The 17,294-nt window shown below is 44.9% G+C and overlaps 1 protein-coding gene across 2 annotated transcripts in view; it reads right to left on the bottom strand.

Moving 5' to 3' along the window:
* The window catches only part of PLP1 (proteolipid protein 1), a 177,389-nt gene that overhangs the window by 89,497 nt on the left and 70,598 nt on the right, over window positions 1-17,294 (bottom strand). For both annotated transcript variants that reach the window (XM_073639609.1, XM_073639610.1), the window contains exons 2-3: window positions 13,854-14,040; window positions 329-593 (exon numbers count right to left, since the gene is read on the bottom strand). In XM_073639609.1, the coding sequence (XP_073495710.1) occupies window positions 329-593; window positions 13,854-14,040 (452 nt within the window). The remainder of the gene's footprint in view (window positions 1-328; window positions 594-13,853; window positions 14,041-17,294) is intronic.

Raw genomic sequence — 17,294 nt, 5'->3', positions numbered from 1 at the left:
TATTAACTAAATATGGGGGACAATATGTCCACATGTCTCAATCTGTACTTATGTGGTAAATTGTTGATGTGATGTACTTACTTTTAATGAATTATTTATGTAATAAAGTCTCTTATGCCATTCTACTCAGCTGTTCTCCTATTTACATATATTTGGTTTTGAGTAGGCTTTGTGGTGATGGGGGTTCTAATTCTCTTGTAGACCCCTTACCCACATGATTTATTATGCGGGTTGCAATCTATTAAATGTAGTAGATCTGTAGGGAGATTCAACTCACCCCATAAAACCAGAATCATGGATTATTTTTCTAGCATTAGATTATAAATACCTTGTCGGGGTGTCCCAACCACCGCCCCAAGCAACGGCAAAGCAATTCTAAGGTGTGGACGGGGTGTCTTGATCGGGGACCTCTACTTTTTGGTGGTCCACCTGTGACAGTAGCGATAAGTCCCCCTTTTAAAGCTTGTGGCTTAAATTCTCCCAGGATGTGCTTGATTGCAGTAGTTGTGTAAAATCCCTCAGCTAGAAGTAGAATTCCAAATAAGAAAAAGAAGATGGCGATTCCATAAATTGCATACTGGAAAGCATTGACCCTGTATGGAGAAAAAAATATTAGTGACGACTTCATCAGTAAAAAAATCATTAAGTCCATTTATTTTGTCATGAAGTTGAACATTTGTTAGCTGACATATCTGTCTAATGATGGCAGTCTACAGCTGTCCTTTTCCTGAGCTCAGCTGAGCAGTGTCCTGTCACTCACTGAGGTCAGCGCAGCTCCGGGGCTGCAGCACGGGCCACAAAATGTCCCGCACATGTGCACAGTGATGGCACATGGATGACATCCCTGTGTCATAAGTGTGACACGTACTGGAACCTGAGAATCAGCGGTACAGTTAGCGCTGTTCCGAAGGGCCGAGTGATGAACGCTGCCCTCAATATTGTCCCTTGCCGGCGCTGCGATTGGCACGAGCAAGGGACAATGTTGAGAGTAGTATTCTGCTTCCACTGTGTACTGGTGTAAAAATAAGAATAAAATAAAAAAAATCCTTATACTCACCTGTCCAAAGATGTCCCCCACTGTAATCCATCTCAGCGCTCACGCCGAGGAGCAGAGGAGAATGACTCGCTGCAGCGAACCCTGGAGCTGCGCTGAGCTCAGTGAGTGACAGGACACCACCCGGTGAGCTCAGCAGAGGACAGCGGCCAGCTCGCTGCACAAAGTCCCGGTACGTGTGATCCTAAGGCGGCACATGGGCAGCACACGTGTGACACACACGGACACACGGGATACGGACATCTCAGGGAACCATTTTTTTCTGGTAGCGGAAATATACGGACGTGTGAAACTGGCCTCAGGAGCATAAACTGAGTGAAAACTCCAAGTCTTTAAAGAGATTTGAGTTTTTGAGGAGGATTTGAACAGTTTCTGCTCCAAAACTCCTGTGTACACATACCCTATGGCTGCACGCTGAGTCTTTTTAAAGAGTTTACGGCGGACCTGAAGCTGCGCAGAAACTCCCAGTTTTTGAGGCGTTTTGAAAATTGAAGGATGATTAGGAGAGTTTCTGCTCAGTTTTTTCTGTAAAAACTCCTCAACAAACTCTGTATGCACATGTACAGTATGTACACTATGTCTTTTTCAGGCAGATTCTGCTCAGAATCGGCATGAAAAAAGTGACAAAAAAGCGCTCATGGCTGTGCACATGTTCAGTCTTCTGTCACTTCTTTTAACCTCTCCAGAGTTTGGTAACCCTGAAATGGTTAAAAGAAATGACCTGCTCATTCTTTGTGTGGCTTCCGCTGGGAAGTAGAGAGTAAAGGTGGTGGAGCCGCTCCGAGAATGATGGCTATACTGACGGTGAAACCATTTCAGGAGGCCATCTGCTGGCGTTTCCTGAAATGGTTTCACAAGAGAAAACTCGTCTACTATGCCGGCATCTCAAAGATGTTGTGTGCACAGTGCCTTATTGAGATTTCCAGACCTAAAGAGGATCAGTAACCAGATTTCACAATACGAACTGCATATTTTATTAAATAGATCTATTACACCTGATAAGGCTGGAGGATATAAAGTAAGTACACCAACCTCATCAGGCCTAAGAAATCTATTTAATAGTGTATGCAGTACCCTCACATAGCTTTTGTTACCATTTTTAAACGTATTTTGTTGTTCATTGTGTGTTTTTCAACATAAAATCATATGTGATTCACTAATCACTTGAATTCAAAACATTTGGAAAATCTGAATTTACTTTTGAAAATTATAATAATCTTTTAGGGTGTATTCACACTCTACATATTTTGAAAAATAAAACTTGCTGTTTCTTGTATTCTTTTCTGTTATTTTTCTTTTCTAAAAACACTGCAACCTGATGTTTTTGGAAGTTAATGGGAGATTATTGAACACTTCATGCACGGTGTCCTTTCAGGGACTATTTTTTTACTTGTCTTTTTAATAATTGTGGTTTTGAAAAAAATACAGCATGTGTGTACCTTTTTTTGCTTTGTAGTGTTTTTCTCCCTTAGACCTCCATTGTTTTTCCCGTTATTTAAAAATAAACTCATTTCTGAATGTGAGTAATGTATATATTTTTTGTGGCTATTTATATATATATTGATGGGAAACATTGATGAAATTCAAACCGTTTTTGCAGTGACAGTTCACTCCCTCGTCAGCTCCAGTGAGAAGTGACGAGCTGGAAAGAGAGCGCACTGTCAGTGCACATGGAAAAGGAGAGAATGCAGAGATCAGGTCTTTTTTATTGTTCTTTCACATACAGCTATGGTTGTAATCAAGTATAGAAGTTTTTTGATAGTTTCTTTGACGTATTGTTTTTTTGGGAGTTTTGCTGCTTTTTGAAGCTCACTCTGTATTTCCTTTACTTTTCACCATTCTTTCCCTTTTAGATTTAAAGTACTGGAGGTGATGAAGTGATATTTACAACATCAGCATAGTACCATTGAATGGTAATTTTGTATATAGTATCAGTGGGTTGCTTTATAGGTGCCCTGTAAATGGAAGCCTGACAGCTCTTAAAGGGGTTGTCCGGTCAAAACCGATAAGTCTGCAGTCACTCTGCGTGACTGCAGACTTATGAATCTCCTCCAGCGCATGCACTGTGCACTGCGGGGATTCGTCCGGTTTCAGACCCGGGAAAGGAGGTTATGTATGAGTTAAACATACCCTGGCCAGTTGGAATGGCCTCGCTCTCCATACACTAGACAGTCCCGTCACTGGTCAGGGAGCGGCCTCATCTCAATGCATGTGAATGGAGCATGGCCGTGTCCACCGGTCAGGGGTATGTATAACTCATACATACCCTCCGTTTCCCGCGAATCCCCGCAACGCACAAATGTCTTGAAGCATTTGCCAGTCTTGTAGACCTCTGTGTTTATTAATGGACTATAGCTGTAGAAGTGCTGCAACAATAATCTAGAAATGGAGTGTCCTTTCCAGGAAAATGATACTTGTGGCAACAGAGGTTAGATAATATGAGTTGTATGCTGTCAATTCAGAGTTGTAATATAGATTTATATTGTGTGTATAAATGAAACTCACTTTAATATATTGCAGATTAAGATTTGTTAATAATGGAACACCCTCGGATTGGGTCACAGTTAGCAGTGGGGTCAGTATTGGGCCCTCTTCTTTTTATTATAATTATTATTGACCTTGAGGGCATACAGAGTATAATTTCTATATTTGCAGGTTATACAGAGGTATGCAATGTATTCATCACAGAGATGGATAATTTACTACTGCAGAGGTATTAAGGTAAGCCGAAAACATTTTGACACTTCTTGGCTCAAGTTAACATACATAAATGTGACACATCACTGTAATTAGGGTCTCTGTTCCTACATTACGCATTATTTGATTTTCAGCTTTCGTTTTTTTTTCTCCCCTTGCTCCATCATTTTTTATTTTCCCATCCACATATCCGTATGAAGGCTTGTTTTCTGCGGGACAAGTGGTAGTTTTGAATGAAAACATTTATTTTACCATATGTATTGAAAAGTGGGAATACCAAACTTAAAAATGTTAAAAATGTGATGCTATTTTCTGAGACCCTTAACTTTTTTATTTTTCCTTCCATGGAGCTTGTTTTTTGCTCGCTGATCTGATATTTTAATGATATCAGTCTGGGGTTACATTTGACATAATGATTGTACAGTGACCAAAAATTCTTTTCTAAGTTTAACATACAGTTTAAATAATTTTACCTATTGATAGATTGGACTTTCTTGAACTTTTTTGTACATGATGATACCAAATATGTTTATTTTATTATTTTTAATTTGTTGAAGTGAGAAAAGGAGGTGACTTCAACTTTTAGATTTTTTTTATTTGTTTGTTTTATTATTCTACGTGTTTTTTTTATGTTTTTACTGATACCATTTTCAGGCTATACTTGATATTTTGATTACTTTTTACTTTTCTTTTATGAAAATACAGTGACCAAAAATGGCAATGCTGGCATTTGGATTTTCTTTTCTTTTGGAAGTTTAATGTATGATTTAAATATTTTTTTTTATTTTGATAGACTGGACTTTCTTGAATATTTTTGGACATGAAAATACCAAATATTCTTATTTTTAAATGTCTTTATTTTGATGGGAGAAATTGGCGGTGATTTAAATTTTTATGTATTTTGTTTTAACACATTTTTTTAGTCTTTTTTTCAAATATTTGTTTTATTTTATTCATTTTTATTTTTTAGTCTCTAAATGGGACTTGAACCTGCAATCCTTTGCAATATAGCAGTATACAGTGATATTGAGGTTCTCCTATGAAGCTCAGACTTGGGCTTCTTTCACACATACGGATATTTCCTTTACTGGAAAAACCAGTACTGGAGATGTACGTGTGTCCAAGTATATGATACGTGTGGCAACTATGTGCCCTCTGTGTGCCACATCAGTATCACACATACTGGCACCTGGAACCAGAGGTACAGTAAGCATTGTTCCCCAGAGCCGGGTGCTGAAGGAATCGCTCATCATTGTCCCCCGCTGGCGCTGTGATCAGCACCAGCAGGGGACAATGTTGAGAGTAGTATTCTGCTCCCGCTGTGTCCAAAACTTGTGAAAATAAGAATAAAATAAAAAAATCCTTATACTCACCTGTCCTAAGTGTTCCTCGCTGTAATCCATCTGACCGCTCACTCCGAGGAGCCGGGGAGAATGACTCCTGCAGCGAGCGGGCTGCTGTCCTCTGCTGAGCTAAACGGGGTGTCTCCTGTCACTCACTGAGCTCACAGCAGGTCCAGGGCTCGCTGCAGCGAGTCATTCTCCTCTGCTCCTCGGCGTGAGCGCTGAGATGGATTACAGTGGGGGACATCTTTGGACAGGTGAGTATAAGGATTTTTTTATTTTATTCTTATTTTTACACCAGTACACAGTGGAAGCAGAATACTACTCTCAACATTGTCCCTTGCTCGTGCCAATCGCAGCGCCGGCAGGGGACAATATTGAGGGCAGCATTCATCACTCGGCGCTTCGGAACAGCGCTAACTGTACCGCTGATTCTCAGGTTCCGGTACGTGTCACACGGATGACACAGGGATGTCATCCATGTGTCATCACTGTGCATATGTGCGGGACATTTTGTGACCCGTGCTACGAGAAAAAAACAGACATGTCAGCGTGTTTTTCCAATGGACAGATGGACGGGGGAAACACACTAACATGTGCACAGACCAATAGATGTGTATGTGTCTACATGTGTCAGTGTCTCCGGTACATGTGGAAACTGTCACCACACGTACTGGAAATACTGACTTGTGAAAGAGCCCTAAGACAGCAGGCTCCCGACTGCAATGGTAACCCATCAGCTTCCTGCGATCGCATCGTGGAGGGGTGTGGCACCCTGCTGCGCACAGGTATCACAGGACCCAGGGTACATGGACAGACTTCTCCACAAGAGGCCCTCACTACATACAAACACCTCCACCCTTCCACCTCATACCACCAGAGGGAGCCCGGATAGGGATATATATATGGAGGGTGGAGCCAGGCAGCTCAGTTCAGTTAGTAGTTCAGACAGAGAGAGTCTGAGAGCGTGCTGAAGCTGAGAGCAGCGAAGACGCAGCGCGTCTGCTGCTGCCGTATTGAGGGCCCTGAGTGTGGCTGAAGGCAAGAGGAGAGGAGTTGAGGGGGCAGAGAAGCATCAATTGCTCACTCCAATATACAAACCGGACATCGGGTCCGCGCCTACGGGGTCCCTTTATACCCAGTAGGGATCACCGGCATTCCAGGAGGACTACAAGTCCCTGGACGACCTGAAGCTAGACCCATTACAGGACCAGGAACCACAAGGCCCCAGCGTCCAGGGAGAGTGGTTACCAGCAGAACGTCCTACTACCGAGTGACAGGTGAAGGAACAGCACGACACATAAGCTAGGCCCAGTTGCAGGCTGGCCAGGAGCATACAGAGAGGCAGACATGGACCAGGAGGCCTTATACCCGCTCACTGGGGAGAAGTCCTGAAGTGCACCCACCCTACTGAGTACCCTGGACCGTACCTGACATCCGCACCAGTAAAGGTATTGAAGCAAATCCCCTGTTTCTGTCAGTTACTCCTGCTACGCCATCCCGCCTGCACTACAAGCCCCAGCATCACCACCATCAAACTCCACATTACCCCGGGGGCCCGCTCCACCTGTGGGGAGCAGAAACACCTCAGCTGCCATCCCATCACCCCCCGGAGGTCAGCAGCAGCACTGGTAAACCTTACCAGGTACCACAGGTGGCGTCACAAACTTTATAAGCCCCCCTTTTTATTGACCGCCCTGGGTCACGGACCGGGCCAGCCACCGTGATATCCCCCACCAGCATCCATAGGCCCGGCTGTCGAGTAACCCCCATGGCCCAGGGGGCGCATTAGGGGCAGAAGAGAGCCAGTGACATGAGCATCGGGAATGGTGTCATTTAAATTTCACTGTGAGTGGTGAGTAACTATGGAACTGTCTGCCGCAACTTGCAATAATGGTTAATTCACTAAAAAAGTTAAAGAATGACCTGGATGCCTTTCTTGAAAAAAAAATCTTGCAGGTTTAGTGAGTGGGACGTTGATCCAGGGGAGTAGTCAGATTGCCACATTTGGATTCAGGAAGGAATTTTCCCCTAATATAAGGGAAAATAATATCTGCCTCAGGGGCTTTTTCCATCCTCTATAGCATTTTAGGTTGTAGGTTGTGTTACACGCACGCCGCTAGGTTCAGATAGGGCAAGACGGGTTTCATGAATTCTTTGGAATCCTGGAGGAACCGTTACTCAGAACGACCATAGGCTGCAGCTTCTCTCAGACACACGATAGATTCAATTGCTGACCTGACACATCTGACAAGAGTCTTTTTCAACAGTTTAACAGTGGAATTTAATCGGAAGCATGGCCAGTGCAATTCAGGGATATTACAGCAACAATCTTCATTACAGTACAGTCTGAGTTTCTTGAGCAGCCAGCTCCAGTAACAATACAGTAGATTCTTCACAAGGCACAGTATTACAGTCTCTTCAGTAGCATAATTCAGCATAGATTAGATTTTAGCAGCACACTTCTATGCATACACAACCACAGGCTTTTCCTTCACAAGGACACAATAGTACACAGCATGGAGATAGAGGGGGGAGGGTTTGATGAGGGAGATGATCCCTGTGACACAATTCCTTCCAGTCCTTATCTTCCTGCCCGATAATACTCTGCACTGTTAGTTCAGGGAGTTTATCTGACCTGTGTTTAGTTTCTCTCCTGATCTCAATCCTGTTCAGTTGCTTTCTGTCACATCCAGATAACACACCACCTTTCTCTGCGGCTTCAGCCAGACTACAATAACAAGTTCCCCACAATCCAACTGGGGCTCTGCTAAAATACTCCCTGTCTCCTGTGACTGTGTTAACCCCTCTAGATGCTGGATGCTTCTGAAGCACAACACTTCCTGTCTCCTGTGCTTGTGTTATTTGTAACAGTTGCTGGATGCTTTGGAAGCAACAGCACTACTTCTGCATGTCACATTCTCCAACAGCACTACTTCTGCATGTCACAGTTGAACTAGATCGGGGTCCTCAAACTACGGCCCGCGGGCCACATGCGGCCCGCTGAGGACTTTTATCCGGCCCGCCGGGCTGTGAGCAGAGGAGAGCGGTGTCAGCGCCCGCCCTCCCCCCCGCTTTCTCAGAGCCCCGGCAGCCCGATACTTACCTCTCCCCGTGCCTCCGCAGATCCGCTGTCTTCCTGGTGCGCGTTCCCTGTGACGTCTCAGGTCAGAGGGCGCGGTGACGTCTTTACACCGCATCCTCCCCTGAGCCGTCACAGGGATCGCAGTGCGGGACGACGCTGCCGCGACACTGGAGTCCAGACCTGAGCAGCGGCAGCAGGCAAGGAGGGAGGTGAGTATTGGATTTTTTTTTTTTAATGTATGGAGACATGGGACATAATATTAGGGGTGACATCCTGAATGGGGCATTATATGGGGGGGGGGTGACATCCTGAATGGGGCATTATATGGGGGGGTGACATCCTGAATGGGGCATTATATGGGGGGGGTGACATCCTGAATGGGGCATTATATGGGGGGGGGTGACATCCTGAATGGGGCATTATATGGGGGGGTGACATCCTGAATGGGGCGGTGACATGCTGCATGGGGCATTATATGGGGGGTGACATCCAGCATGGGGCATTATATGGGGGGGTGACGTGCTGCATGGGGCATTATATGGGGGGTGACATCCAGCAGGGGCATTATATGGGGGGGGGTGACGTGCTGCATGGGGCATTATATGGGGGGGTGACATCCTGAATGGGGCATTATAAAGACAGGGGAATGATATCCTGCATGTGTCATTATATGGGGGGGTGACATCCTGAATGGGGCATTATATGGGGGGGGTGACATCCTGAATGGGGCATTATATGGGGGGGTGGCGTGCTGCATGGGGCATTATATGGGGGGTGATGTGCTGCATGGGGCATTATATGGGGGGGTGACATCCTGAATGGGGCATTATAAAGACAGGGGAGTGATATCCTGCATGTGTCATTATATGGGGGTGGGGGTGACATCCTGAATGGAGCATTATATGGGGGGGTGACATCCTGAATGGGGCATTATAAAGACAGGGGAGTGATATCTTGCACGGGGCATTATATGGTGGGAGAAAGGGAAATCCTGCATGGGGCATATTAAGGGGGGAACAGCCTGCATACGGCATTATAAGGGGGAAACAGCCTGCCTATTGAGGACCTATGCTGCCTATTGGGGACATTTACCTGCCTATTGGGGACATTTACTTGCCTATTGGGTACATTTACCTGCCTATTGGGGACCTATGCTGCCTATTTGGGACATTTACCTGCCTATTTGGGACATTTACCTGCCTATTGGGGACCTATGCTGCCTATTTGGGACATTTACCTGCCTATTTGGGACATTTACCTGCCTATTGGGGACCTATGCTGCCTTGTGGGGACATTTACCTGCCTATTGGGGATATTTACCTGCCTATTGGGGACATTTACCTGCCTATTGGGGATATTTACCTGCCTATTGGGGACATTTACCTGCCTATTGGGGACCTATGCTGCCTATTGGGGACATTTACCTGCCTATTGGGGACATTTACCTGCCTATTTGGGACATTTACCTGCCTATTTGGGACCTATGCTGCCTATTTGGGACATTTATCTGCCTATTTGGGACATTTACCTGCCTATTGGGGACCTATGCTGCCTATTGGGGACCTATGCTGCCTATTGGGGACATTTACCTGCCTATTGGGAACATTTACCTGCCTATTGGGGATATTTACCTGCCTATTGGGGACATTTACCTGCCTATTGGGGACCTATGCTGCCTATTGGGGACATTTACCTGCCTATTGGGGACATTTACCTGCCTATTGGGGACCTATGCTGCCTATTGAGGACCTATGCTGCCTATTGGGGACCTATGCTGCCTATTGGGGACATTTACCTGCCTATTGGGGACATTTACCTACCTATTGAGGACCTATGCTGCCTGTTGGGGACATTTACCTGTCTATTGGGGATATTTACTTGCCTATTGGGGACATTTACCTGCCTATTGGGGACCTATGCTGCCTATTTGGGACATTTACCTGCCTATTTGGGACATTTACCTGCCTATTGGGGACCTATGCTGCCTATTTGGGACATTTACCTGCCTATTGGGGACATTTACCTGCCTATTGGGGACCTATGCTGCCTATTTGGGACATTTACCTGCCTATTTGGGACATTTACCTGCCTATTGGGGACCTATGCTGCCTATTGGGGACATTTACCTGCCTATTGGGAACATTTACCTGCCTATTGGGGACATTTACCTGCCTATTGGGGACCTATGCTGCCTATTGAGGACCTATGCTGCCTATTGGGGACCTATGCTGCCTATTGGGGACCTATGCTGCCTATTGGGGATATTTACCTGCCTATTGGGGACATTTACCTACCTATTGAGGACCTATGCTGCCTATTGGGGACCTATGCTGCCTATTGGGGATATTTACCTGCCTATTGGGGACCTATGCTGCCTGTTGGGGACATTTACCTACCTATTGAGGACCTATGCTGCCTATTGGGGACATTTACCTGCCTATTGGGGACATTTACCTGCCTATTTGGGACCTATGCTGCCTATTGGGGACATTTACCTGCCTATTTGGGACATTTACCTGCCTATTTGGGACATTTACCTGCCTATTTGGGACCTATGCTGCCTATTTGGGACATTTATCTGCCTATTTGGGACATTTACCTGCCTATTGGGGACCTATGCTGCCTATTGGGGACCTATGCTGCCTATTGGGGACATTTACCTGCCTATTGGGAACATTTACCTGCCTATTGGGGATATTTACCTGCCTATTGGGGACATTTACCTGCCTATTGGGGACCTATGCTGCCTATTGGGGACATTTACCTGCCTATTGGGGACATTTACCTGCCTATTGGGGACCTATGCTGCCTATTGAGGACCTATGCTGCCTATTGGGGACCTATGCTGCCTATTGGGGACATTTACCTGCCTATTGGGGACATTTACCTACCTATTGAGGACCTATGCTGCCTGTTGGGGACATTTACCTGTCTATTGGGGATATTTACTTGCCTATTGGGGACATTTACCTGCCTATTGGGGACCTATGCTGCCTATTTGGGACATTTACCTGCCTATTTGGGACATTTACCTGCCTATTGGGGACCTATGCTGCCTATTTGGGACATTTACCTGCCTATTGGGGACATTTACCTGCCTATTGGGGACCTATGCTGCCTATTTGGGACATTTACCTGCCTATTTGGGACATTTACCTGCCTATTTGGGACATTTACCTGCCTATTGGGGACATTTACCTGCCTATTGGGGACCTATGCTGCCTATTTGGGACATTTACCTGCCTATTTGGGACATTTACCTGCCTATTGGGGACCTATGCTGCCTATTGGGGACATTTACCTGCCTATTGGGAACATTTACCTGCCTATTGGGGACATTTACCTGCCTATTGGGGACCTATGCTGCCTATTGAGGACCTATGCTGCCTATTGGGGACCTATGCTGCCTATTGGGGATATTTACCTGCCTATTGGGGACATTTACCTACCTATTGAGGACCTATGCTGCCTATTGGGGACCTATGCTGCCTATTGGGGATATTTACCTGCCTATTGGGGACCTATGCTGCCTGTTGGGGACATTTACCTACCTATTGAGGACCTATGCTGCCTATTGGGGACATTTACCTGCCTATTGGGGACATTTACCTACCTATTGAGGACCTATGCTGCCTATTGGGGACCTATGCTGCCTATTGGGGACCTATGCTGCCTATTGGGGATATTTACCTGCCTATTGGGGACATTTACCTACCTATTGAGGACCTATGCTGCCTATTGGGGATATGTACCTGCCTATTGGGGACATTTACCTGCCTATTGGGGACCTATGCTGCCTATTGGGGACATTTACCTGCCTATTGAGGACCTATGCTGCCTATTGGGGACATTTACCTGCCTATTGGGGACCTATGCTGCCTATTGGGGATATTTACCTGCCTATTGGGGACATTTACCTGCCTATTGAGGACCTATGCTGCCTATTGAGGACCTATGCTGCCTATTGGGGATATTTACCTACCTATTGAGGACCTATGCTGCCTATTGGGGATATTTACCTACCTATTGAGGACCTATGCTGCCTATTGGGGACCTATGCTGCCTGTTGGGGACATTTACCTACCTATTGAGGACCTATGCTGCCTATTGGTGACCTATGCTGCCTATTGGGGATATTTACCTACCTATTGAGGACCTATGCTGCCTATTGGGGACCTATGCTGCCTATTGGGGACATTTACCTGTCTATTGGGGACATTTACCTGCCTATTGGGGACCTATGCTGCCTATTGGGGACATTTACCTGCCTATTGGGGACATTTACCTGCCTATTGAGGACCTATGCTGCCTATTGGGGACATTTACCTGCCTATTGGGGACCTATGCTGCCTATTGGGGACATTTACCTGCCTATTGGGGACATTTACCTGCCTATTGATGACCTATGCTGCCTATTGGGGACATTTACCTGCCTATTGGGGACATTTACCTGCCTATTGATGACCTATGCTGCCTATTGGGTACATTTACCTGCCTATTGGGGACCTATGCTGCCTATTGGGGACCTATGCTGCCGATTGAGGACCTATGCTGCCTATTGGGGATATTTACCTGCCTATTGGGGACCTATGCTGCCTATTGGGGATATTTACCTGCCTATTGGGGACCTATGCTGCCTATTGGGTACATTTACCTGCCTATTGGGGACCTATGCTGCCTATTGGGTACATTTACCTGCCTATTGGGGACCTATGCTGCCTATTGGGGACCTATGCTGCCTATTGGGGACATTTACCTGCCTATTGAGGACCTATACTGCCTATTGGGTACAGTTACCTACCTATTGAAATACCGGTTGATTTAACTTTACTTGTTCTTCATTTTAAATATTGTATTTGTTCCTGTATTGTTTTTTTTTACTTCAAAATAAGATATGTGCAGTGTGCAGAGGAATTTGTTCATAGTTTTTTTTAAAAACTATATTCCGGCCCTCCAATGGCCTGAGGGACCGTGAACTGGCCCCCTGTTTAAAAAGTTTGAGGACCCCTGAACTAAATGGACTTGTATCTTGAAACTATGAAAACTTAGGGAATATGAGCAGTGGGCATATTGCAGTAACAGTATTTTGGATTAAATCTCATGGATCTATGTGGAAAAATAGAAATAAGAAACATAACAAAACCGTACAGCCACTGGCCACTGTAGTATTGTGCTGTTTCACCCTAAAAAATATTCAAACGCTGCAGATTTGTTGCAGAAGTTAAAAATCGGTTCTATTTATCTGACTTTTTGACAATCTAAAACTGGTAGTTTCATCCACTTTTGTCACCTATTGCTATATCCACCGTACTTTGTAGCATCTGCTATCCATACCAACATCTGCCTAAACTAAATGGGATGAGAATACACTGAATAGTAAATGTGGGCATAAAAGAAATGTAAAATTATAAATGCAGTTTAAAGAGTTAAAAAACAAAAAGAAAACTATCCGCAGCAACACTTCATATACTATTAGAGAAATCACCGACATTGCAATGTGAATGTAAAGGCCAAGCAGAAAGCCGGGAACATTAGGATATACCTCTTCATATAGTCATATGTGAAGCCCAATAATAGTTGTGGCGGTTCTGCAGACAGATGGTTTCCAGCATTTATATGTCTATAAAGAACAATTCTTCACTGTTGGAATAGAGGTAATTACTGAGATACTCACACGTGAATTAGATATTCATACTCCTGGTAGTTTTTGGAGAAGTAGGTCTCAATTAGTTTTTCAGTTCCACTAAGAGCTTCGTGGCCACATCCGCAAAACAAGGCAACTCCGGCAAAACAAAGGACAGTGGCAATGACTGAAGCCACCGGGACTCCAACCATACAACGAATGCAGCCAGCGTGCCAACCTGCAATCAAGATGGAAATGACATTTATGTGGAAATCATACTTGAAGATTATACATTGAAATGAGACCACAATTGCCGCTGTTCAGTTCTTTACATTAAAGGGATTGTCTGGTTACCGCAACGGGATAGGTCATCAATAGGACATTGGTGGGGGTGCGACACCCATCAATTAACTGTTAGTGTATTATCTGACCTGTCAGTGTTTGATAGGCTGAGCGATAGACATGGAGGCTATTAGCCTCTCAGTGGCAGCCAGTGATTGCCCTGGGGCGTGGAGGGTGCAGATGGCAGATGCAGATGGAGGGTGCAGATGGCGGGTGCAGATGGAGGGTGCAGATGGAGGGTGCAGATGAAGGGTGCAGATGGTGGGTGCAGATGGTGGGTGCAGATGGAGGGTGCAGATGGCGGGTGCAGATGGAAGGTGCAGATGGCGGGTGCAGATGGAGGGTGCAGATGGCGGGTGCTGATGGAGGGTGCCGATGGTGGGTGCAGATGGAAGGTGCAGATGGAGGGTGCAGATGGCGAGTGCAGATGGACTCAGAGCGTGATCTCCCTCTATCTACCTTCTCACAAGCTGCTGTCACTATTCACAGGAGCATCTGAGGAGGTAAAGTGCAGGGATCTGAGCCATGGAGCTGAGTTGTATAGTAAAAGAGACTTCAGGCTCACCCATAGAGTATACAGTTAGCCGGATAGTCTCATATACACACATTTAATTTAATTAAAAAAATATTCTTGGGAGTGCTTCTTTAAGTCCGTTTTAGGAAAGTGGTCAATCAGTGGAAATGATTAGGAAAATCCTTTGAGAGTTGTTCTAAAATGGTAAAGTCATAACCCATAAGGTGTGTTTTGAACAAAAATGCATAGATACACTATGATTCTAAATATCTTTTTTGAAGAGGATCTCTCAGTTTGAGCACTGGCCACATCATGCCATAGTGGTTGCAGAGCTGAATGAAATGTTGATACAGCCATTATGGGGTGGACACCATCGACATATGACAACCTGGAACGGTCATGGTTGTGTGAAGTTCTAGGAAAACCGTCTCTGGGGGAAATTTATGTGATTCTTAAAATCTATGTATCATTCCCTTAACAATTGATTTTATAGGGTCTTTTGTCTCAGGATAATAAACTGGAAAAAGGCATGAGGCATAGATGCCGGCTGTTAACTCTACTGCTTGATCTGTAATTGGTTCCTCTTTCAGGGCTATATACCGGGAGTGTCAGGGAGAGAGGGCATCTGAATAAAAGAAGGGGATAACGTTATTAGTCTTTAAACTGACTATGTAATCTTATTTTTAGACATTGAGACTATTTTTGATATTTTGTTTAGATTTCAAAAATGTTCAATCTAATCAATAAAAAATAGAGTGAGTTTGTTATGTTTATTGGAGGGGGGGTATTTAAATCTACAAAGACTTGGGGTAAAGATAGCAACTTCAACAATTAAATGCTTGGGAATTATATATCTAGAACTTAGGAAGAGCTTTGCAAGTTCAACTATTCGTGTCTTATTGAGAAGATAAAGGGAGAGCTGTTGAGTTAGGACCATCTTCCTTTGCCATTGACAGGACGTTGTTGCTTTACCAGGATGGTAAGACTAGCTAGGTTATATTAGCCTTTGCAGAATTTGACAATATTACTTAATAATAGTGACCTTAGATCCTGAAACTCAGTCATGACAAGTTTATATGGAACAAGAAAACGTAAAGGATTTCTTTAAAAAAATGTTTGTGCAAAAGTGAATGTAATCTAGCTATTCCAAACTTGTATGGTTACAACCTGGCATGTATGAGCAGTATTCTGGGAGAAAGGTCTGATAGTGGAAAGAGGTATATAAAAGCAGCTGAAGAGCACCTTTTGAAACACTCACTTTTTTAAAGGGGTTGGCCACTATTCATCTATTATACTTCTAGATTTAGACCTGATTGTTCCAACCTGGGTTCTACAAACAACTTTGTGGGTTCAGTGATGGGCAGTAGAGCAGATCTGTATTTTACCAGTTGGAAAAATGAGGCCCCCTTTATACCCACACCTCTCATTCAGGTCATTCTCTCGCAGGAATGGGAGAAGTTGGGGAGAGGTAATGCCCCATTGATCTATTGTTCAATTAACCTGCATATTTGTCCTCTAAGTTGTGTAGACTAGCAAACTGCTGGGGCTAAAACAATATGTAATCAGCAGGTATTCAACAAATTAACAAACATCGATTGTTCAATTAACCTGCATATTTGTCCTCCAAGGTTTGTACACTAGAAAACTGCAAAGGGGTGATACAGTGCCTAATCATCAGGCATTCCATGGCTCAACCCTTCAAAAATCAACACACAGGCGCACATGAACAATGGTTCGTGTCCCTTGACCCACTGAACAAAATGTCTGGTACAATTTAGAATAAATGCTGTATCATCACATTTCTCCCCCTTCTTAATTAGTTTCGGAGACTGCTGGATCCTGTCATGGGTCGCTGTTAACGGGGTTGCCAGACAGGATAGGCTTCCGATCATCCTTCCCCACTTGTCGGGATAGTCCATCGGCATTTCTTTCAACACAGACACGAATGTAAAAGATTTCACCTTTATGAAAACGAAACTTTGCATCATCCAGTTTCCTCAAAGCATATTCCACTTCTTCCTTACAAATAATCTCCACAATACCCATTCCATTCTTTTGTACATCAGCATAGCAGACATCTCCTCTTCTATCATATGATCTTTCAGATACTGCCAATTCTCCAATGGGTGAAGCCCTTAGACGAGGACTCTGTATTTTTGTTTGCCAAGTTTGCCAAGATGGGGATCTGTTCCTCCCATGGGGTCCTCCATATCCTCCCCCTGATCCCTGGTTTGACCTCGGAAACTCCACACGTAACCGACGAGAACTGAACTTGTATCCATTGCATCCAAACACTGCTTCCTCTGCATCCAGCGTATCCTGGAAGCTGATGAAGGTGAACGGTGCGGCACCACTTCCCTGCAATTCTTCAGCTTGATGGTAGGGATCTGCCCGTACCAATGGAGCAAGTCCTCCAGCTCCTTCTCCCGTACATCGGCCGGTAAATTTCCCACGTAAATGCGCCCATCACCAGACCGCTGACCCCCAGCCACCGAGATGGCCACTTGGTGGCCTGGTAAATGGTGTGCTGGGGAGACAATATCTGGGCTGACCAGGGTGATGGAAGACCCATTGTCCCGAGGTCCCTGGACCTGGATATCACCAACCTTGAGTGGCTGGATGTGGCGATGGAGGTT

The sequence above is a fragment of the Phyllobates terribilis genome, unplaced genomic scaffold (assembly GCF_046119375.1).
Source record: "Phyllobates terribilis strain yellow unplaced genomic scaffold, ASM4611937v1 Scaffold_7__3_contigs__length_470593459, whole genome shotgun sequence".
In the NCBI taxonomy this organism is placed as follows: domain Eukaryota; kingdom Metazoa; phylum Chordata; class Amphibia; order Anura; family Dendrobatidae; genus Phyllobates; species Phyllobates terribilis.
Note: the sequence above shows the minus strand (reverse complement) of the source record. Positions and strands in the feature narration are given on the sequence as shown.